This window comes from Neltuma alba, unplaced genomic scaffold, assembly GCF_004799145.2.
Source record: "Neltuma alba isolate B1F8T4 unplaced genomic scaffold, ASM479914v2 tig00011916_pilon, whole genome shotgun sequence".
Taxonomy (NCBI): Eukaryota; Viridiplantae; Streptophyta; class Magnoliopsida; order Fabales; family Fabaceae; genus Neltuma; species Neltuma alba.
The window spans coordinates 17,339-40,811 of record NW_021636509.1 but is presented as its reverse complement, the minus strand read 5'-3'; the positions used below and the strand labels follow the sequence as shown (position 1 = coordinate 40,811).

General features: G+C 29.9%; 1 protein-coding gene across 1 annotated transcript; it reads left to right on the top strand.

The window, feature by feature from the left end:
• Positions 1-20,417: 20,417 nt before the first annotated feature.
• On the top strand, positions 20,418-22,131 carry LOC114719453 (isoliquiritigenin 2'-O-methyltransferase-like). Its single transcript, XM_028904964.1, has 4 exons — positions 20,418-20,849; positions 20,946-21,259; positions 21,669-21,733; positions 21,832-22,131. The coding sequence occupies exons 1-4, from the start codon at positions 20,446-20,448 to the stop codon at positions 22,129-22,131; spliced, it is 1,083 nt and encodes a 360-aa protein (XP_028760797.1). The 5' UTR covers positions 20,418-20,445.
• The last annotated feature ends 1,342 nt before the right edge of the window (positions 22,132-23,473 follow it).

Here is a 23,473-nt window from a genome sequence, read left to right as displayed (position 1 = left end):
TTATAAGGTTTTTTTAAAAAAATAAACTTATTTATAGGGGAGAGAGTATAAGAGAGAATAAAAAATTATTAAATAAAAAAATTACAAAAGAGAGAGAACGTGTGATAGTCTGATAAAAAAAAATAAATGAATGATGCTTTAATAAATGAGATAATAAATATATTGAGATTAAAAATAAGTAACTAATTGAGACAAAATAAAAAATGGGCTAAGAAAATTTAAGATATTCTGTAAATGTTTTTTATGAATAGGGATAGGGACAAGGTGGACAGCACAGAGAACTATGAGCTACTGAAAATAAATAGCAAACAGAACATAAGTTAACATGAAAACAACTAAATTAACAAATGGACTTAACGGAATCTGTGTTATTTCGTAATTAAGAGAAGAAGTGGGCTCTCGAATATATTGATAGGCCCACTAAATCAAACCATCAATTTTCTGGTAGGTTTTTATTCTTCTTAATTAGCACTTAATTTTTAATATTTAAATTCCCCTGAAATTTATAAAAAATTAAATAAATAAAATAATTGCATGGAGTCTATAGTCTGTGAGAAAATTGAAGAAAAACCCATTTAACAAGTTCAAGTGAGATATAAAAGTTGTCATTGCCTTAGTAATTACTCCTTTTGTCCTTAATATAAAACTTAATTAATTAAGTCAGGTAGATTGAGAATATTAGTTCAATTAGTTAGTATGATATGTTTTTTTTCTAAAACATTCTAAATATCTTTCTTAATTCTATCTCTTCTTTTTTTATTTGATTATTATTAATGAAATATCAAGAGAATTAATTTTAAAAAAATTAATAAACATATGAAATAGGTTTTATATGTGGCTAACATCAACTCCCCATTAGGTCCTATATTAAAGATGGAGAAGTATAATGATTGAAGACCAATAATTAAATCACAACACTAATCTATGAAAAAATTGAAGAAACACTCATTTAAATTGGTGGGTAGGGTGGTAATCTTGGATCTTCAATAGTTGTAGAGATAATTTATACTTTTTTTTATTTAACGTAAGAGTTAAATAACTAACCTGAAAAAAATTAAGAAAATTAATTAAATTAATTACTTATTTATAACAAATATACTCTTCTGATCATATTTATAAAGCACTTTCAGTATGTTTTATACAGACCAAGGAAAACATTAAATCTTATTAACTCTGATTTAAAATTTAATAACTTTTTAACTTTATCCCTATTTAATATATATTATACCTAATGTAAACAAAATCAACATAATAATAAATTAGGAGTAAAATTGTACATCCATACAAAAAATTTCTCTTAATGTCCCATAAATAGGACCAAAAAATGTCTTCTTTCTCTGTCCTATAAATAGGACCAGAGGAGTATATACTAATTTGGCCAAAAAAAATAAATGTGTTAATTTTCTTAAATTATCCTCTTTAATTATGTATATTGAAACTACGTCTAGGTGAAAATATCTTATTATTAATAAGGATATTTTGAAAATAATACCAGAGAAAATAAATTAGAATTTTATTTAGTATAAAATTAAATCCCCGATTAGTTTTTATATCTTGGAGGAGGAGAAATAGTAGTAAACATGTTTTAGCCCTTTTTTTTTTTTACCAAAGGGTGCTACATGAGCGCAAACATACGAAGGTGGGGTCGCCTTTCACATGGCGCCATGTGACCGCGTAACTTCCCAGTTCCCTCTCCCCCGTTTCGGGCTTATTTAACTTCAACCTTCGGATGCATATAGTGCTTCTGCGGCTTCCCACTTTCGCATCCTCCCAATCGTGTATCGCACGCGCATTCATTATGCTTCCGCATCGATTATTGCCACTGGTGGGCACACCAACAGGTTCCTGAGGAAGCGGCGCGACAGCACGTCTCAACTCCGAGCATGTCTCGGCAATTCGGTATTGCTCCTCCCCATATGTTATCATCAAATTTGTTAAGCCCATATCAAATTTCTTTCCTAATCATATTATTAATTTTTCAATAATGACTAAACTATACATTTAGCCTTTTAATTTTGTATAAGGTTTCAATTTGATCTTTTAACTTTAAAAAATATATTCGTAGTCCTTTAACTCTAAATATTTTTTAAAAAAGATTTAAAATATTAAACGTTGATAAAATATTCTCAAATACTAACATATTAAGTTTAATTTTCAAAACATCCATAATTGTTACAAAAAATCATCATTGAAACCTAATGATTTTAGGATTAAAGACCAAATATATGTTTTTTAAAGTTAAAGGACCAAATTAAAATCTTATACAAAGTTAAATGATCAAATGTATACTTTAACCTTCAATAATTAAATAAAATCCTAATTTTGTTTTATTGAATGCATTTTCTTTGATAAATTGGATGCATTTTAATTACTCTCGAGCTACTTCTTCATGTCATCATTAAGTAGGAACTGGATCATTGAGCTTCGTTGCATGCAGATATTTTGTTTTTCAATTGTTTGTTGTTAGTTTTCAATGTTGCAGTTTGTTATGGACTACCTTGATCATTTGAGTGATTTAGACTTTGCTCAAATTTTTAAAATATGACGGACCAACCTTTTAATGTATTTATTTTACTTTTTGAATGAATTGAATTTTTATAAAAAAATAAAGAACCAGATCATTAATTTATTAAAAATTAAAAAAATTAGTTAAATTAATTATTTATAAATAATATGCATTAATTTTTTTAAATATCTCATTTAATTATTTGCATTAAAATGACTGCTCAATTAAAACTCTTAATACGTGCCATCAATATAAATTGTTTGGCAAAAAAAATTGTGAATTTGGAAGATAAAATGAATTAATTTTTTATATTTATGATCAAAATAAACCTAAAACCTCTTAATTTGCTCCTAAATCAGTCATCATTTGACACTTATCGGTGTGATAACATAGATACCATTCAAAATCTTATTTGCACAATTGAAGTTTAAAATTTTTAGTCGACAATTTTTTTGAATCAGAAATTTTTTTTTGAAAATATGTCAATTATAATACTATATTTATTTTAAATTTTATGTCTATTAAAATTTAAAACTATTTAAAGTATCAAAATATTAAATTGAACCTAAGCCATCCAAAATCAATTTAGATAGATTAGATTAGGATAAGCATCCTATGGTATTCCTTTTTATATATAAGCACGGAATGTGATCACTCCCTGAAATTAGTACCAAAAGTACTACTACCTCTAGTCCCATTTATAACACTCTATTTGTAGATTCTATTCATAAATTTTTGTTTATAAATTATAAACAAGGTCTTATAATTAGAACCGAAGGTAGTATTATTTTTCAATTTTTTTAGTCCAAGTTGTCGACATCTTTCACAAGTTCAGGGGAATTTCACAGGATTGATTTGCCAATTCTTGAGCTACTACTTTCTGATTTTTTCGTCCAAGTGGTTGACACCTCTCATAAATTTTGTGGGGTTTCAGACTATTGATTTTAGCTATAAAATTATTTCAAAAATATTTTTATCAAAAAATTTAAAAATGAAAAGAGAATTTACTCCTATAGGCATTGCTCGTGTAATTAAATAAACTGTAGGAAATTTTTTGTATATAAAAGCTAGTTTATAGTGTAATTTATACTACAAGTTAACTCTTATATTTAGAATTGAAAATAGTATCGTTTAGTAAATTAATTCTTTTGGAACCTAATCGTCATTAGATTCATCTTAGTATTAGCATCTAAATGTTGTTCCGCCAAAAAGGCTGACAGGAGCAAAAGCCTAATTTTTGTTTGGCCACCAAAAGATTCATTCATTCCATCGAAAACAAGAGTACAAGGTCTAAACAACGTTCAGCAAACAAAGCCAAAAAGTAGAACCAACATCAAAAGAAACATTGTTAAAATCCTTCTCAATTAAACTGCCAGAGGAGGAGGCGGTCGTAACACCAATAAAAAAGGCAAGAACCATCCATAGAAGCTTTAGCTACCTAGTCAGTAAATAAATTGGCCTAATTCGTCAAATATTTTAATTGTGTTGCTATGTTTTTGGTCAAAATCACATTGATATATCAAGTAGAATTAAAGTCCAATTTACTTCAGAAAATTTTTACGTGGGAACCGTAAGCATTCAAAATTTTTTTATTGGATTGATATTACACCAAAAGTGTTAAAAAAAAAAGAGCAATGCCGCTCTAAACTATTAAAATATTAACAGTCAATGTTAGTTTTTTTAATAGTTAATGTGAGTTTCTAAATGTTAGGGTGATTGTACTCATTTTTTAACATTTTTAGGATAATATTGATCTAACAAAAACTTAAGGATATTCATAACTCCTACGTGAAAGCTTCCAAAACAAAATTGGATCGCCCTATCAACTATACTATGCATTCTTCTTTTTCTTTTCCACCACGTCATTAGGATGTAGCTCACGCTAACACGATAGTCTCGGAATGGAGTTGAAGCAACAATTTTGTGGCCTTTTCAATGTAATAGTTCCTCCTGTTCATAATGTCAATTATTTTAACTAACTTATCAGAATCAAAAAGTTTAGTTAACTCATTAAATTCACCTGAATTAAAATTTATCTTCTAACTTTACTCTTGTTAAATGAGGTGGTGAATGAGAGAGAAGAATAATAAAGAGTTGCATGTAAGCATCTATATGACTTAAACATGCATGCTCTATATTACTATTCATATGAACAGTAGTGGCATAATTTAGCATTTGTGCTCAATGTGTTGAGCTCTGTGCTAAAATCCTATCTCAAAAGTAGGAGAGAGCAAACCAACTTTTATGACCTAAGTGTGCCTATTGATTTTAATCTTTTCTCTATTCAAATTCCATGGTTTTAATGATGTTGATAAGATCATTGCGGGTATTTTTTTTCTTCCAACTGTACTAAAGTATAGACACTACAAAAAAATTGACTTTCAGTATAAAAGTCGCCGCTGAATAGTCGTTGCCGTGGCTAAAAACTTTCAGCGGCGACTAAAAAGGTCACCGCCACTGAAAGACACTTTCGGTCACCACGTCATCATTGCCGGCCACCACATCATCACTAGCCACCTCCACCTCATCATTGATAAGGTGTCACGTCATCATTATCCACCTCCACGTCATTGCCACATCACTCTTCCCCGTCACGTCATCGTCCAAATATTTTCATCTTAAATATGTCTTCTTCAAGGTTCGAACTTATGACAATCTCCTTTCGTGTCCAATCTTCTTGTCGTTGAGCCAGATTGAATTTGTTTATTACTATTGTAAAATAAAATATATATTATTATATTACACTTTCAGCGGCGACATTATAAAGTCGCCGCTGAAAGTCAGACCTTCAGCGGCGACACTAATAGTTGCCGCTGAAAGTGAATCCAGTGATTACATCACCTTCTGCTCAAAAGTATACTTTCAGGGGCGACAATAAAATGTCACCACTGAAAGTCAGACCTTCAGCGGCGACACCAATAGTCGCCACTGAAAGTTGACTTTCGGCGGCGACAATAAAATGTCGCCACTGAATGTCAGACCTTCAGTGACGACACCAATGTCGCCACTGAAGGTAGACTTTCAGCAGCGACAATAAAATATCGCCGCTAAAAGTCAGACCTTAAGCTGTGACACCAATAGTCACCGCTGAAAGTCTTTCAACGGCGACCATAGAATGTCGCTGCTGAAAGTGAACCCAATGATCAAACATCGCCTTCCACTCAAAGTTCACTTTCAGCGGCGACAAAAAAGTTACCGCTAAAAGTTCACTTTCAGCGGTGACTTTTTGGTGTCGCTGCTGAAAGTCCACTTTCAAAAAGTCGCCACCAAAAGTCGTCGCTTAAAGTCTTTTTTTTTTGTAGTGAGAAATGGCAGCAATTTCATTTTCGTCTCTTTACTTTGTTTTTGGTTTTTGGGGTTGGGGGATGTCCTATGACTTAACTTTTGCTAAGCTTTTTTGCCATAAAATTGAGGTGAGTGATACAGTTTTATAGTTTTAGTAGTCAACAAAGTTTTAGTTGTGTTTAAAAATAAGATGAATCTTTTTTAGCTATAGATAAAACTATGCTGAAAAAAAAAACTGGCATTGATATTTAACTTGGGTTTGTTAAGTTTTCAATCAAATACTTCATATCATTCTATTTCATATTGATATGTAACACTAAATGATTCATTCTAAAAGTAGTTTGCACATCCATATAAGTTGTATTAAATTGATTTGTTCGAATTACTATAATGGAAAGAAACTACTGATTACACTTAAATAAATCATCACAATATCATTATTTGTTTATAAATTGTAATATTGTTGTGCTGACACTATAGAGTGATAAAGATTTCATAATAAAGTAAATTATATCCGTGCGTAGCATATCATACAGAAAAGTCAATGCTAGTTAGTTACAAGGACAAAATTGACAAATAAATGTTAATTAATTTTCAAGTAACTTATATTTTGAACCAGGTTATTTTTAGAAACGACTTACATTATGGATCAGAGGGAGTACATTGCCACATTATATTCTGTATATTGTATACCATGTGACTGAATGTGTTAATTCCACACATTTTGAGTGTTCAATGAGTAAATACTCAAGTATATACTATTGCTGACATGATTGAAACAATTGTCATCCAAGTAAGCTTCAAGTTTTTACACCTTTTCTTTTTAAATTTCAATCGTTCTAAAGTCAATGACACTGAAAAAAATATAGTGCAAAGCTTTGAAGTGTTGTGGGGACATAAAAAAATTTGCAATGGCTCTTCAACTGAGCTTCAATGTTCCTAAGGAGTCTTCAATGCATGATAATATGAGTGAAATTAAAATAGGTTAAGAGACTTGCTGAAGGCTTTAGGTCCAACTATGATCTTAACAAATCACTTTTATATTTTACGAGATCAGACGTCAAATATTTATCCTGGACAACATGAAATTACTTAATAAAATAAATAAAATAGACCAGATATGTTTGCTTTATACTCTTAAGGTAGCAAAATGTTAGGCAGGGGTGGCAAAGTAGGTGTGAGCCAAGTTCTTTTTTTTTCCTTTGCCAATTGTAAGTGCCACTGAAGTGATTCTTGTACTATTAACCTGCTTATATTTTTTAAAGTTTCAACTAGCAATTAATTAATTGACTATGTAAAAGAAATTAAACTGATGTATTTAGACATCGATCTTCTTAACATTTTGCAGTTATTTTTTAGGCCACTTTTTTAAGATGAACCTAGAAATTTCGCACGGACTAGAATATTTGATTAGATTTTGAATTCTAATCAATGTTCACTTCTCATAGGAGTATGAATAATGAGATTTGAATTAGATATGCGGAATTTAGGAAAAACATATAAAAACTTAAAATTAATTATATATTTATCCCTTTAGGCCCCCAATTGACAAACTATTTAATTATGATAGTTTCTATTTAATTCAATATATTTAAATCTTAATTAAGATATTATTCAAATTCAAAATTAATTATTAGTTTCTCCATTTGAGCCTCCAATTGAAATTCCATTTAATAATGATATTCTCATTTAATTCAATATACCTAAATTCTAACCAAAATATTATTCAAATCTCATAATGTCATACTCAACCTATTTTAAAATGAATAAGGTATTATAAGTTTTTTTGAATATGGTTGATGATTAATTGATTGATAGTTGATAGTTCATGATGATTATTCTGATGGACCTATTGCACTTAGAAATATCTAATTAACTAAGATTTAAATAATTTTTTATGCCATAGAGGATCTGCTATAATTAACTAAATCAAATAAAGAGATCGCATGCAATTATCATACGGCTAAGTACCTAATTCTTCCCATTGTCATAATATTGATCCAGATCCTCTAAAAATTATCTTTCTGATCCCACAATATAATGTCTTTAAATTTGAATTTGTAATAATCCTTGCGTTCATGATATCTAGACACAGGAGGAAATAAAGTTTCCAATAAGTTAGTCACAACTTTTGTGCAAATTAAAGAGAAAAAGCCACTTACAACAAAATCATTCCAATATATTGATAGCAATGTCAATCAACTTTATTCACCCCAATTAAGGAGTCAATTAGGGGGATTTTTATAGTTTTGTTATTTTTATAAAGATTCTCCTTATATTCATAAAATCCATATGGATTTTTAATCTTATTTTTAAAACCTACTCAAAAATATTTTAAAATAAATAATAAAATATGAAATACCATCCCTGGGAATGAAAATAGGCCAGAAGCCTCTTCAAGGATGGATGGAAATAACTAGAGGTCTGTTAGGAACTTGCAACTAGGCTTAATTTAGGCTTGAACTAGCACATATAAGTAAATAGATCAAGTCCTAAGATTACAACTAAACTAGCTTATTTATTAAAAAATCTATTGCAAATGGGCTCGTTGAATTGTTTTATTAAATTATCTTAAAAAACTAATTACTTAATTATTTTTAATTAAGTGACTAGGGACATTTAAGGTCTATCCCTTTGGATATATTTGAAGGCTTTTCTAGCAAGGTTTTAAACATACTAAAAGACTCAACAAATTAAGCTTATTCAAATAAAAGTGGGATTGATGAAGTTTATTCAAATAATTGAAATTAAATCCATGGACATTTATAATCTGTCATAATAATTCAACGAAGAAATTTTTATAAAGCTTATCCAAATAAAAGTTCTTGTAAGCAGTAAACCAAAAGACAATAAATTTGGAGAGCTAAGTAGCAAGTTTTTGACAACAAATACATCAATCCACCATGTTTTTGAAATTTATAATATTTTTATCAAACTTTTCTTGTTTATTGTATATATTAAGGGGATTTCTATTAGGGAAATAACTTATAATGCAAATTGAATAATTAAAAAATTATTTTGGAGAAATTAGTACACATTTTTAATTTTAATAAATAACTAGCCTAAATAATATTTTTGATATCTATGGATTAATTATCTAATTTTTTTAGATTTATGATCGAGAGAAATATATTTCTATTGAGACTAAAAGCCAACTGAATATACTTGGTATATTGTAGTGTATTGAAAACCGATGAACAGGTCACCTAACCAATCCGATCAACCCCATGAATTAGAAAAAGTTGACCCAGACAAACCCAGTTAACCCAACTAGTTTAGCATGTTAACTCGGTTCCCTCTTTGTTTTTGTTCCCTTACAAAAGCTATTTTAATGAATTTTTTTGTCTTTTTATTAACACAATTGATAATTATGACTCTGAAAGATTATAGGAAATTTTTTTTTATCATATATCTATTTTAAAATTTTGCTAGGATAAACACTTAGGGATTTTGGTAGTATGTTATTTTGATTTCAATTTGTCAAAGGAATTATATAGAAAGTTGGAAAGAAATTATAACTATATGATTATTTTATTAATGATTCTAGATGGATGGTAAATGAAAATTTTCATTATTCTTAATTTATTTTATTTGTTTTATGTCCAATTCACTGATGTTTGATTTACTCTCTTGGTTGGTTTAGTGACCGGTCGGGTTTTGAGTACCTTAGTATACTGTGATTAATGCTTAATGCTTATTAATTGATTAATTCGGAATTTACGCGAGTGGCTGATGGATGAATTGAATTCGATTACCTTGGGCGGAGCGCGTGGAGGGAGAGGATCGGGTCCACAAAGAGACAGATCTGAAGGTGGGCCCCATGCTGTGTCACCCACAAATAGTAACCGCAACCGTCAGATCCGGCAGGCGAATCATAGCCGCACATTTATTGATGGCCCGGCAACTGGCAATACATACCGTTAATGATGATTCCATTATTTTAGGAATTCTGATCTCTAATGGTGCCACAAAACCTGGGTGACCTTTTTAGGTAGTTCCGTCCGTATAATCCAGTAATCCCAGGTCCAATATTCTTTTAGGGATTGATGACCCTTACAAAATAAATAATAAATAATAATTTAAAAAACCCTTTAATTTTCTTATAAATACTGCCTCTTCGTCTCCCTCAACCTACCCCTCTAAGTTCCATCTTTCATCTGTTATATATTTTCCCTCATCGTCTTCCTCCTGGATTAGGGTTTTGATGCCAGCTGTTCTTCAAGCCTATATGGCCCTATATGTATTATTCCACAGCTTTCTTGAACTGCATCGATCTGCTTGTTACAGACTCGAGATCAGTTTCGACTGATAATTAACAGTTACTTGTTGCAGCAGTTCAAGAAAGCTGTGGGAAGATACAGATAGGGTCAAATCATCAATCAATTTTCAAGCTTTCAGATAAGGTTTGCCTTCAAAACTTGGCATCACCATTCAATCTGCAAGTTTCTTTTATCATTTCAAGTTGTGTGTATATATATATTTATGTATGTATGTATGCATATGTATCAGATCAGGATCATGAGGTGCAGTTATTCAGTTCTTTATGAATATATGTGATCTTTGATTCCAACTTCTGATAGACGCAGAATCACCATGAGGAAAAGTTCAGAATTTCGTGCTCTTTCTGCAGATCTTGTGATAGTTGTTAATTTACAGGAAAAATTGATGGGATCTTATTATGGATATCTTCAAAAGGGTACACTCATGATGATCGATCCTAGATTTCTGAATAAAAACATGTCTTACGCAATTCATCTTCATCAAACTTTTCTGTCGGCAAATGTCACAGATGACATGAGTCAGTAATTATTTAATGTAAGTTCCAACCAACAGAGATCGACGACTTATCACCATTTGCTTGTGCCTTGTTTGTTCGTATTATCTATGTACAACTAATCCACCAGCAGGGAGTTTAAGTCTTTAGTATTATATTAGTAAGATTGGAACGATTGTACCTCCTTATCTATTAATTAAGAAAAAGTTCAGAAGAGACGAAAAGTTGTTTTGGTCCATCCTAATTATATGACATATACTATTGTTTAATTATGTCCATATATTTAGAGTTGATTGGACCTTGTATTTGTCTTGGCTTTTTAAGGTCAGTTTCATTTCTATGATCTACAGTTTAAATTAGATCCTTTACGTTTGCACATTTATATAAAGAAAAAGACACCAAAATGCGTTTTGTTCTATGATATTATAGGATCTGAACCATTTAGGTACAAACGGACGGAAACCTTTTTCGAGTTAAAACTTAAAAGGCGGAAGTGATGATGAACATATCTCAGTTATTGGTTGAGTTACATGGAGGGGTGACTTGCTTTTACTGCCATTGCACTTGTTTTCTCTCAATATATAAAGGAGATATTACAAGGGCTTTCTTTAATTTCTTTGATTTTTTCATAAGGGGAGGACCTCATCACCACTCGATGTTTGGGTCCGTTTTTGAACCCTTGGCTTTCTATCTTGGGCTTATTCAGGCTGAGTACATCTTTTAATGATTACCTTTTCCATTGAAAAGTATGTTTTTTTTAATTTATATTTAAACTTATATTCTCTTTCTTATACAGATAAGTCACTTATCACATTGGCAGATACTAGTTGGTTTCCAAAGGCTATTTTGGGCTAACTAGGTAGGGGGATAATATGATATTTTACTAATCTTGTACTTGCCATCTACCTACATTAAATGGTTTTTTTTTAATTTAGTGTGGTCGAAAAGACACTACAATTTGAAGACAAGTTGCGACAAATGGGAATTTAATTTTGTACATGGGCTATAGCTAGCCAGAGTTGTGAATATAATCACTTTGGAAGCAATGATTCAATTCGTTGTTTCTTGTCCCACAGGTTGTGGTAACAGATAATAAAGCGCGGGCCCCTATAGAAAAGGATGGATCTTATTGCTTCGTCTTGATGTAATTTTATAAAACTGGAGGATTGTGCTTGTGGTGTCTATACATATAGTGGTTACTAATGGTTTAATTTAAGCTTATGCTTATACTCCTCCGGTCCTTATTATAAGACCCCATTTGACTTTTTATTTGGTCCTAATTATAAGACCCCAATCCATTTTGTCTCTTATATTTATGCATTTTTTTTCCAAGATAATCCTTCTAATAATGATAGTTTTAGCTAATATACTTAATTAGTAAAGATATTTTAGGAATGACAACATTTATTTATTATAAATAACCAACTTAACTTACTTCCTTAATCTCCTCAAATAAGTCAATTGGGTCTTATAATTAGGACCGGAGGAGTATAAATTATTCATTTGGATACATTGGTGAGGAGGGTTAATCAAATGGTACGGAGTCCTATGAAAAGAAATAGAAAAATGTAAGGGAGAGAACATTTAATAAAGTTATTAAGCAAAATATTTTGTTTGACAACCTAATCAAAGATTTAGCCGTTCAGTGACAGTATTAGTTGATTGTTAAATTTGATTCTTTACCTTTTGCTTTCACCATATACCCCTCTCTAACATGAAAATTATTTAAACAACTTTAAAAGATAATCTTTTATGCAACATAAAAATAATTCTAAAACATATATTTTCAAAATTTACAATGTTATAAAACTTATAATTTAGCTTATATGATAAAATTTTATAATTTTAATCTTTTCATCACATGTAATTAAATGCACATTTCTCTTAAATGGCTAAAATATATTTCAAAAGCATATTTTTCATCATATACTAGTACAAATGATATAAGTTTGAAAGATTATATAAATTATATAAATTTTTAATTTTTAATTTTTAATTTTTAAACACAATTTTTGCTCCCACCATTTTTATGTACATGTTAATTAAATTACTTGAACTTCTGTCCCAGTAAACAAATAATCATTTGAAAAAAAATATAAAACTAAAGAAACAAGTCCTAAACTTTAAAATAATTTTAGCCAAAATTAGAGATTTAGTATGAAGAATACCAGATTAGTAAATAAAATTTATTTCAATAATTTTTAAAGATATTATCAGCAGAGTTGACGATTTGTACTTATATAATTAAAAAAAATAAAAAAGAGATTAAAAGTAGGGAGAATTAGAATAAAGGACCTGTAGAAAGAAATATTTATTAAAAAGACCATAAAAATTAGAATTACTTAAAAGGACCAAAATTTAAAATATTGATCCTAAAATGCCAAATTATCTCTATCCCACCTCCATCTCTCTCCGTGATTTTTCCACCCCTTGATGTAGTAGTAGTTGCTGCTTTCCTTCCCTACTATTTTATATTGTTAGGTATTTATTTTAAAATAATGTAATTACATTTTTCCCACAAGTTTTTCAAAAAGTTAGAACTTCCCCAAGCTATATATACACAACTTTTTTCTTATTCATACTCAGAATTTGCAATTATTAATAACATTATTATTTCAAAATTTTCAAGTTTTCTTGTCGCAAACGATAACATTTAAAACCATTTGTTACTCATAGTCCGGAATCTTACATTTGATGATTTTTCAATTTTGTATAGACTGAGACGTGACAGGTGATTGGAAAAGAAGAATAAGTATGGGTGATTTAGTATTTTTAAAATTGTATTTTAATTTTTGGTCTTGTAAAATAATTATGATTTTTAAGATCCTCTAAAATAAATATTGCTTTTTCTTGGTCCTTCGTTCTAATTCTCCCTTAAAAGTATTCTGCTTTTAATTTTAAGATAAGTACCAGGATGCTAACCACTAATCTAACAAAATGCTCACTATAGATAGTTTGCTTTTGTATGTGCCTCATAGAATGATTGTAATTAATTAATTAATATTAATCTGACAAATAGTTTTGAAAATGGCGGACCAGCTCATCATGTTCTACTTTATTTGGGCTTGGATCTATTTATTTGTTTATATTAGTTACAGCTTACAACCATGTCAATACTTATCCCTTTGAATGTGCATTATTCAGCTAATGGGCGTTGGGCATCAGGGCTCGTTTTGTTAATAAAAGTAGATACACACTTTGACTACTAAATGTAACAGCTCAAAAGTAAATTTAATGAGATAAAGAAAATTAATCAAGTTAGTTACCTGTAAAAATTTAGTTTCCTAAAGTATCATTAAATTGAGCATTCAGTACTCAATTTTTTTGTTGTTGCTTTTATATGTCATGAAAGTTTTATTCTTTGATATTTTTGTCCTGAACCATTATCCATTTTTAAATTTGGCCATTAAAGACACTGGCAAAACTTAACGGCAGATAATGGCTAGGATGCTTTTGCTATGAAAATAAACTTTTAGGACATATAAGAGCTAAAAAACCTTTTAGGTATCAGGTGCTAATTTGTAGATACTTCTGAGATATTTAAACACCTTATCCCATTTAAAAAAAACTTTTTAATATATACAATTAATAAGGATAATTTAGAAAAAAAAAATTATGAATTTAGGAATGAAGTGAATTGAGATCTTGCATGTAGAATCCAAATAAATTTCTCTACTAACTCTTAGAAGCAAGGAAACAAGCAATATATATTTCAGTTATTTCCATCAATTAGCTCTACCCAGCTAAAGGCATTAAGATTTCCATGCCACAAAATAAATAATTTAGCTGTGGCTTTGTTGAATATTTTTTTTTTGGCACAAGGCTTTGTTGTTGTTGTTTTTTTTTTTTTTTCAAAACCAGCTTTGTTGATTTAATTCCCTATTCAAGGGAGAAACAATTTTAGCAGTCTGATTTATTTGGGCTTGGTCATATAGCTGGGAAGTGGAACCGACCCACTATGGGCCCAGCAAAAAAAATTGGGTAAGTTGAGTTAATTTAGAATTCATCAACTCTAGTGGGCCAATTGGGCTAGCCCACTTTCCATTGTCCAGTTTCTCAAAATAAATTCTTATTAGATTTGGAAACAAAATATACATTTAGGAAAAGTCCAGTTTCATTTTCAATATAATTTTGTTTTCAGATTTTACCAAAAAAAATTATAAGAAATATCTTTATACACCAAATCTTTTTGGAGTATCAATACATGATATTACTGCAATATGACATATTAATTTACCAGCAATGATAATTTTATTTATTTATTTTTAACAGTCAGTGACCAAATAAGCTTTGAATATATATATATATATATCCTCAGGGTATATAATTTATCATTGTACTGATAAATACAATGATAAGCTATGAAACTGAAATTATTAAAAATCAATTTTTTGTTTTGGTATTATTTTTGCATCAATTCAACAGTATTTATCTTTATTTAGCAGCTGGAATTAACGGATCTAGCAGCACAAAATTAAAGCATCCAATATAAAGGAAAAAAAAAACCTCAAGGATCTAATTCAAAACTAAACAAAAAATAACCCACTTCAAATTAGTTTACATAATTTATAATTCTTCTATTGGGCATGAAGCAGATATCTGGTAGAACCGTAGAAATATCAAACTATATATCTGTTTGAGTATTATCTGTAATATAAAATTTATAAAATGTCACATTCTTGATAATTTATTAATAGAACGTAAAACTTCAAATTTTATAATAGAATTCTTTTAAGGATAGACACACCTGAATGATCAGGACGGAAAAACTATTAATATATTTTTGCTTGCATATTTTGATTGCCAGTTAATTGGAAACGATTCTAATCTTTTTTTTTTTTAATATATCCCATCAATTAATTTTTTCCTAAATTACCTCTATTTATTGTGTAATTTTTTTAAGTTTCATATTCAAATCTCAATCATTAAAAGTTAAAATCAGGAGGGCCATTTTTGAAAATGTATCACAAATTGTTAACAAACTAAATACATATAATTAACTAGCTTATCCCTTTTTCTTAATATGTATGAAATAGGAAATAAGCTCTTACAATCAAAATGGAAGGCAGTGTCACTAGGACCTATCTAATACATAAAATTTAAATACTCTATATTACATACATTACTTCAAAATATCTTATGTTTAACCTGGGACTTCTGAGTTTGATAAAACATCCTCAAATTCATACCCCACACAGACGGTGCGGCAAAAATGGGTCAATATTTTTTTTCTAATCATTATAATTTTTTAATACGGTCAAAGACGCCAGCTGTAGGCCTTTCGTGTTGGAAGGTACAACTAGTGGTCCCACGCAGCTTTAGGCTTAAAAGCCATTCCATGATATTACCAATCCAAACAAGGCCTTGAACCTTTAAGGTGCTTTTTGACTGTTGGGTGCGGCTTACTCTGCAAATGCTGTGCCGAACACACCCTTGAGCGAGATATACCTCTTGTTTGATATCCAAGACTAGTAATTTGATATTATCACGCATAAAACTTCAAGAGTTTGGATTAGTTTTTTAAAAGTGATTTATAAAGTTTAAAGTAAGTATCTCGGAGAAGTTTTATTTTAGCTTACGTAAAAAAAAACTTTTTGTAAGTGTTTATATGGGAGATGTTAAACATCTTCTTAAGTCGCGAATTTCACCTCAATCTTTACGTTCGCCTGAAGTTCTATTTTTTATTTGGAAAAAAAAATTTTTAGGACTAATGATAGGGGTTAAGTACTAACATGAAAAAACATATGGCTAAAAAGGATATACTTATGAATTTTAAAAACTCAATTGTCTCATAGAATGAGAGCACTATGATGCCAGTAGTTGGTAGTTTGTCCTGTAGTCTATTTCATGTGGAATGACCTGTCCAACCAAACCCTCCTCCCAGACTTCTAGTAAGACCACCTCACTTCCCTTCATCTGATATAAACAACCGACTCTGGATCAGGGTCATCCTGGTTAGGATCCTGGGATTCTCCTGCAAGGAATAGGAGTTATGGCTGGAAACTTGGCTGAGGGAGATAGAGTCCTTCAGGCTGAGTGAGTTGAATTAGTGAGTCTCCGTCATAAGGGTCTTCAGAGGGTTAGACAATGTCAAATAATATATTGTATATTGATGTCAAAGTATGACTTTATGAATATTAAATGGACAGTAATATATTTAATTTTGAGAAATAGATTATTATCAATTTATGTCACATTCACATTCACGATCATATATTTCTTAAATCTTACTATCTCTGTCCTAAGTATAAGAGCTAATAATTGGATATTTAATTTGGTCTTAAATATAAGACCTTATCCACTTTATGCCCCACACGTATTCGTTTTTTTAAAAGTACTTTTCATGGTGATTCCACATGTCAAAATGTTTTTTGTACTAAGCACATGACTAATAAGGTTATTTTATAAAAGATAACACTTACTACCTCTGGTCCTTAATACTCCTCCAATTTTAAATATAAGACCCTTATACACACTAGTATAAGGATTTTATATTTAGGATAGGACGAGTATAAGACCTCGTTTGACTTTTATTTTAATCCTAAATATAAGACTCCAATCCACTTTGTCTCTCATATTTATCCCTTTTTCTCTAAGATAATCCTTCTAATAATGGTAGGTCTAGATAACAAACTTGATTAATAAGGATATTTTGGGAAAAACAACACTTATTCATTACAAATAACTAATTTAACTAAGTTCCTTAATTTCCTATAATCAGAACCGGAGGTAGTATTTATTGTAAACAACTAATTTAACTAACTTTTTTAATATCCATAAATTATTTATCTAACTCTTATATTAACAGTCGAAGGTAGTATGCCATCATAAAATATGTACATTTGACTCTTTCAAGTTCAGCAATGCATTGCCGTTGTTACAATTTTGCCGGTTGAGAAGGTTGATTCTGACAGAAATTATTTTAATAATTCCAGAATTGCCCCACTTTCTTATATATTAAAGTATGATGTAAGTCCTGACTGATTCCACATCCCATCCCAAATAGCACCAAAGCTAAGGGAGTACATATATGAATAGTTACACACACTCATTCAAGTTCTTAGTGATTAAATTGTACATTGGTAGGGAAAAAAAAATTGTAAATTAGAATACCTCCCAACCACTAATAAAAAACAAAAAAAGAGTCCCAAAATATGACTGTTAGACGCGGTTTACTCTGCAAATGCTGTGCCAAACGCACCCTTCAGTCAGATGTACCTCTTGTTTGATATCCAAGACTAGTAATTTGATATCATCACGCACAAAACTTAAAAAGTGTTTAGATTAGTTTTTCAGAAGTGATTTATAAAGTTTAGAGGAAGTACGTGGGAGAAGTTTTATTTTAGTTTATGTAAAAAAAAACTTTTTGTAAGTGTTCATATGGGAGATGTTAAACACCTTAAAAAAACACGTAGGAATTTCATCTCAATCTTTACATTCACCTGAAGTTCTATTTTTTATTTGGAAAAAAAAATTTTCCAGACTAACGATAGGGGTTAAGTACTAACATAAAAAAACATATAGCTAAAAAGGATATACTTATGAATTTTAAAAACTCAATTAGTCAATTGATAAGAAATAGATAATGTCAAATAATATATTTTATATTGACGTCACATTATGACTTTATGAATATTAAATGGACAGTAATATATTTAATTTTGAGAAATAGATTATGATAATTTTATGTCACATTCACGATTATATATTTCATAAATCTTATTATTTCTATCCTAAGTGTAAGAACTAGTTGGATATTTAATTTGGATCTAAATATAAGACCTTATCCACTTTGTGTCCCATATGTATTCTTTTTTTAAAATGTAATTTTCATGGTGATTGCACATGTCAAAATGTTTTTTGTACTAAGCACATGACTAATAAGTATATTTTAAAAAAGATAACATTTATTTATTATAAATAACTTATTTAACTAACTTTTTTAATATTCATAAATTATTTATCTAACTCTTATATTAACAGTCGGAGGTAGTATGCCATCATAAAATATGTACATTTGACTCTTTCAAGTTCAGCAATGTATTGCCATTGTTACAATTTTGCCGGTTGAGAAGGTTGACTCTGACAGAAATTACTTTGATAATTCCAGAATTGCCCCACTTTCTTATATATTAAAGTACGATGTAAGTTCTGACTGATTCCACATCCCATCCCAAATAGCACCAAAGCTAAGGGAGTAGATATATGAATAGTTACACACACTCATTCAAGTTCTTAGTGATTAAATTGTACATTGGTAAGAAAAAAATTATAAATTAGAATACCTCCGAACCACTACATTAAAAAAAAAAAAAGAGTCCCAAAATATGACTGTTAGGTGCGGTTTACTCTGCAAATGCTGTGCCGAACACACCCTTCAGCCAGATGTACCTCTTGTTTGATATCCAAGACTAGTAATTTGATATCATCACGCACAAAACTTAAAAAGTGTTTAGATTAGCTTTTCAGAGGTGATTTATAAAGTTTAAAGTAAGTAAGTGGGAGAAGTTTCATTTTAGTTTATGTAAAAAAAAAAAACTTTTTGTGAGTGTTTATATGGGAGATGTTAAACACCTCCTTAAAAAAACATGCGCGAATTTCACCTCAATCTTTACGTTGGCTTGAAGTTCTATTATTTATTTGGGAAAAAAAATTTTCAGGACTAACGATAGGGGTTAAGTACTAACATGAAAAAACATATAGCTAAAAAGGATATATTTATGAATTTTAAAAACTCAATTAGTCAATTGAAAAGAAATAGATAATGTCAAATAATATATTGTATATTCATGTCACCGTATGACTTTATGAATATTAAATGGACAGTAATAGATTAATTTTGAGAAATAGATTATTATCATTTTATGTCACATTCATGATGATATATTTCATAAATTTTACTATGTCTGTCCTAAGTGTAAGAACTAGTTGAATATTTAATTTAATCCTAAACATAAAACCTTATCCACTTTGTGTCCCACATGTATTCGTTTTTTTAAAAGTAATTTTCATGGTGATTCCACATGTCAAAATGTTTTTTGTACGAAGCATATGACTAATAGGGGTATTTTAGAAAAGATAACACTTATTTATTATAAATAACTAATTTAACTAAATTTTTTAATATTCATAAATTATTTATCTAACTCTTATATTAATAGTGGAAGAAGGTAGCATGCCATCATAAAATATGTACATTTGACTCTTTCAAGTTCAGCAACGCATTGCCGTTGTTACAATTTTGCCGGTTGAGAAGGTTGATTCTGACAGAAATTATTTTGATAATTCCAGAATTGCTCCGCTTTCTTATATATTAAATTTTAAGTATGATGTAAGTCCTAACTGATTCCACATCCCATCCCAACTAGCACCAAAGCTAAGGGAGCATGTATATGAATAGTTACACACTCATTCAGGTCATGTACGTGCCTATCTGTCAGTGAATTCTTTTATAATTAAAAAAAAAACTAAAGACAGGATTTGAAGCTATACGTGATTAAAATTAATAAATTATCAAGAGAGTGACTTTTTATAAAAAATATATGTTACATATAATAAATATATATAGGCGGATACTTCTAACAGTTATCCTCTTGATAGAAGAATATAAGTTACACATTTTTTCAAATGTCAAGTTCATCCATTGTTTATTTTTCATTCAAATAAATATGACCTATAAATGCCTCTCTTCTTAACATTTAATATCTCAAAAGATTTCAACTGCCAATGGTCAAATTTAAACTACATTTTTATAGTAAATTTATAAATAGTTAATTTCATTATTGGTTCACGTAGTGAGAACTTTTAGATATAAAAGTTTGCCCCATCATCCTCCATAGTTACTACAGAGTCTACAACAAAAAGAATCTAGCAATTATAGATGGATGCCAACAATGAGAATCAGGAACATGCTTCTGTTTGTTCTTTTAATCCTATGATGTTGTCTACTGATCATGTTTACCTTGCAGTGTTAAATGCTGCTATTGAGCTGAACTTGTTTGAGATTATTGGTAAGGGAAGCCCTAAGGGCATGTCTGCCTCCGAAATCGCTTCCAAGCTAGGGACTCCACACGCCGGCATGGCTCATCGGCTAGACCGAATGTTGTTTTTGCTTTCTAATTACTCTTTCTTGACTTGTTCTTCCAACAAACTTGATCAACATGGTAAGATTGAGAGGCTTTATGGTCTATCTCCTGGTGGTAAATACTTAATCACCAATGAAGATGAAACTTCTTACGTTAGACTCTTCAAATTATGTAATCATCCCACTTTCATAAAGATTTGGTGAGTATTGCATGTTTTGGTACATAATCACCACCTTTTGTTTATTTATTATTTGATCATATACAAAAGACCTATTTTTAACTTTTATGATTCTAGGCAAAACTTCAAGCAAGTGATTCTTGATGAGGAAGAGGACCTTTTCAAGACAGTTAATGAGATGTCTATTTACGAATATATGGAAATGGATCCAACGTTCAAAACTACTTTTCATGGGGCAATGGCTGATTTATCGATCATACAGATGAAGGATGTACTTGAGACATATAAAGGATTTGAGGGAATATCAACACTTGTTGATATGGGTGGTGCCATTGGCCAAAGTCTTAGAATGATCGTCTCCAAGTATCCTTCAATTCAGGGCATTAACTTTGACTTACCATCCGTCGTACAACATGGCCTATCCCATCCAGGTAACTTGTAGATGTATTTTTTTTTTTAACCTTTTCTTTAAAGTTTAACTAGATTTTTTTTACCTGTGTGTTTCAAATAATATAAGAATAGTGCATGATTAAATATAGAAAACTTTAAATAAAAGTACAGAAAGAGGATGGGAATTTCATATTTGAAATTCGAAATGAAAACAAAAAAAATAGATGAAAGGTATACATATAGCCTAAAACTAAAGTGTGATCTTATGGAATTTAGAATTTAAGAAATTGCATATAGAATTTAGTATATACTGAGTTGGATTCAATTTTTTCCCGTCAAAACTTTGATGCTACTAATTAATCAACTAAATTATATAACTTTAAAAAATCATGCATAATGCGGCATATTTTAATTTGAGCTTATCATAAAATCTTCTTTGCGATATTAAAGGAATAAAGCATGTTGGAGGAGATATGTTCAAAAGCGTTCCACAAGGTGATGCTATAATGATGAAGGTCAGTTTAATAACACTATAATTAATTTCACATAGTAATCAATTATTATTCCTAGGCTTTGGTAATAACTAATAAGCTATATGTTCAATCTCTTGCAGTTTATAACTGATAACTGGGCAGATGAAAACTGCATACAGATTTTAACAAACTGCCATAGATCTCTCAAAAACGAAGGCAAGCTTATTATTATTGACCTGATAATGCCAGAAATACCAAATGGAAGCGATGAGCATAAATATGTTTCAGTTCTTGACAATCTCATGTTCTTGCAAGCTGGTGGAAAGGAACGAACTGAGAAAGAATTCGAAGCTCTTTGTAGAGCTAGTGGCTTTTCCAGCTACAAAATTGCAGCTCGTGTTCCTTCCGCAGCTTTAGGAGTCATTGAGTTTTACAAATAAACTAGATTGTCTCCATCTACTAAACTTTGTATGGAGTCTAAAGAGAGTCACGTCAGATACATATATACATATATATGGTCCATGAATAATGCATATGACTGGCGGGTATGTACGGTTCATGTTGCGTATAGAATAAATAAGGGTAATTTATGAGTAAGGAATGAAATACGTGTGTAATATATGTACTGGTTTATGAATAATGATTGTCTTTTTCTTTTCAGTGTTAGTTAATTGAAAGAATATGGCAATAATTAAAATAATTCATATCATTATAAATTATCCAGGGCTATCATATATAATAAGTTCCACTGAACAGAAAAATTGTAATAATGCATTCCTTGAACTTTAGAGGGTCAAATTTATGAATTTTTTTATTCATCTAATATATAGATTAGCCTAATGATTTTTTTTAAAATTATCAGTTAAAAAATTTATAATGATTTTAGTGTGTGTATATGTTTGTGAAAGTTTTTAAAATACATAATAAGTCGTGGTAACAGAGACAAAACATCATGGAGTTGAGAGTATTTTATTCTTTTATTGATCCCTCTATCCATTCCAATACTTCAATTTTTTCATTCTTTTTCTGGTTGGTAATTTCCCAGAGATTTGGGGTTTGACATTTGCCAAAATCTTATATTTAATTTGACAAAATTAAATTGGGCATCAATTTTTAAACTAGGAAATAACAAAATGAAAACGGGCAATATAACTTTAGATTATTATATTTTATTCAATGAGTGTGTAAATTGCATGCTAAGGAGTACAGGTTGGTGTATTTCCAGAGATTCTGGGGCTTGATGCTCTTACAGGTAGCAATTGTTGGAGTGCTATTGAATTTGAGATTAGTATTTCTGAGTTTTACCCTTTCACATGGTACCCTACTACTACATAATTAAATTATTCCTTCCTTTGTTGTTGATGTGCCTCTAATGTTCTTGAAGGAAACTCTACTTAGTTGTACCTTTGATGGAGTGCGCAGTAGCTCAAAATGGAAGAAAGGAAAAAAAAACACAAAGGAAAATGGAAATAGTTATAAATATGTAGGACAAACTTAGAATATATGACATGCCTAGAATATATGAGATGCCAAAAATGATAACTATACAAATTAGATTCATATCCTGATATTATATCCAACATTTGCATCACATATACAATTTTTCATTCAATAAGTTTCAAATATTATGAAATGCATGGACCCATTTTAAAATGCTTGTTTACCATTTAATTTAATTTCATATTGTCTACTATTTTATACTGTCTCTGATCTTTAATATAAAAGTTAGTTAACTAATTTGTGAATATTAAAAAAATTAGTTAAGATAGTTATTTAAATGAA

Excerpts from the sequence above, each read along its gene's own strand:
- LOC114719453 (XM_028904964.1), top strand. The coding sequence starts at position 20,446 with ATGGATGCCAACAATGAGAATCAGGAACATGCTTCTGTTTGTTCTTTT. Across the intron at positions 20,850-20,945 it reads CCCACTTTCATAAAGATTTG|GCAAAACTTCAAGCAAGTGA; the intron begins GTGAGTATTGCA and ends TTATGATTCTAG. Across the intron at positions 21,260-21,668 it reads ACATGGCCTATCCCATCCAG|GAATAAAGCATGTTGGAGGA; the intron begins GTAACTTGTAGA and ends GCGATATTAAAG.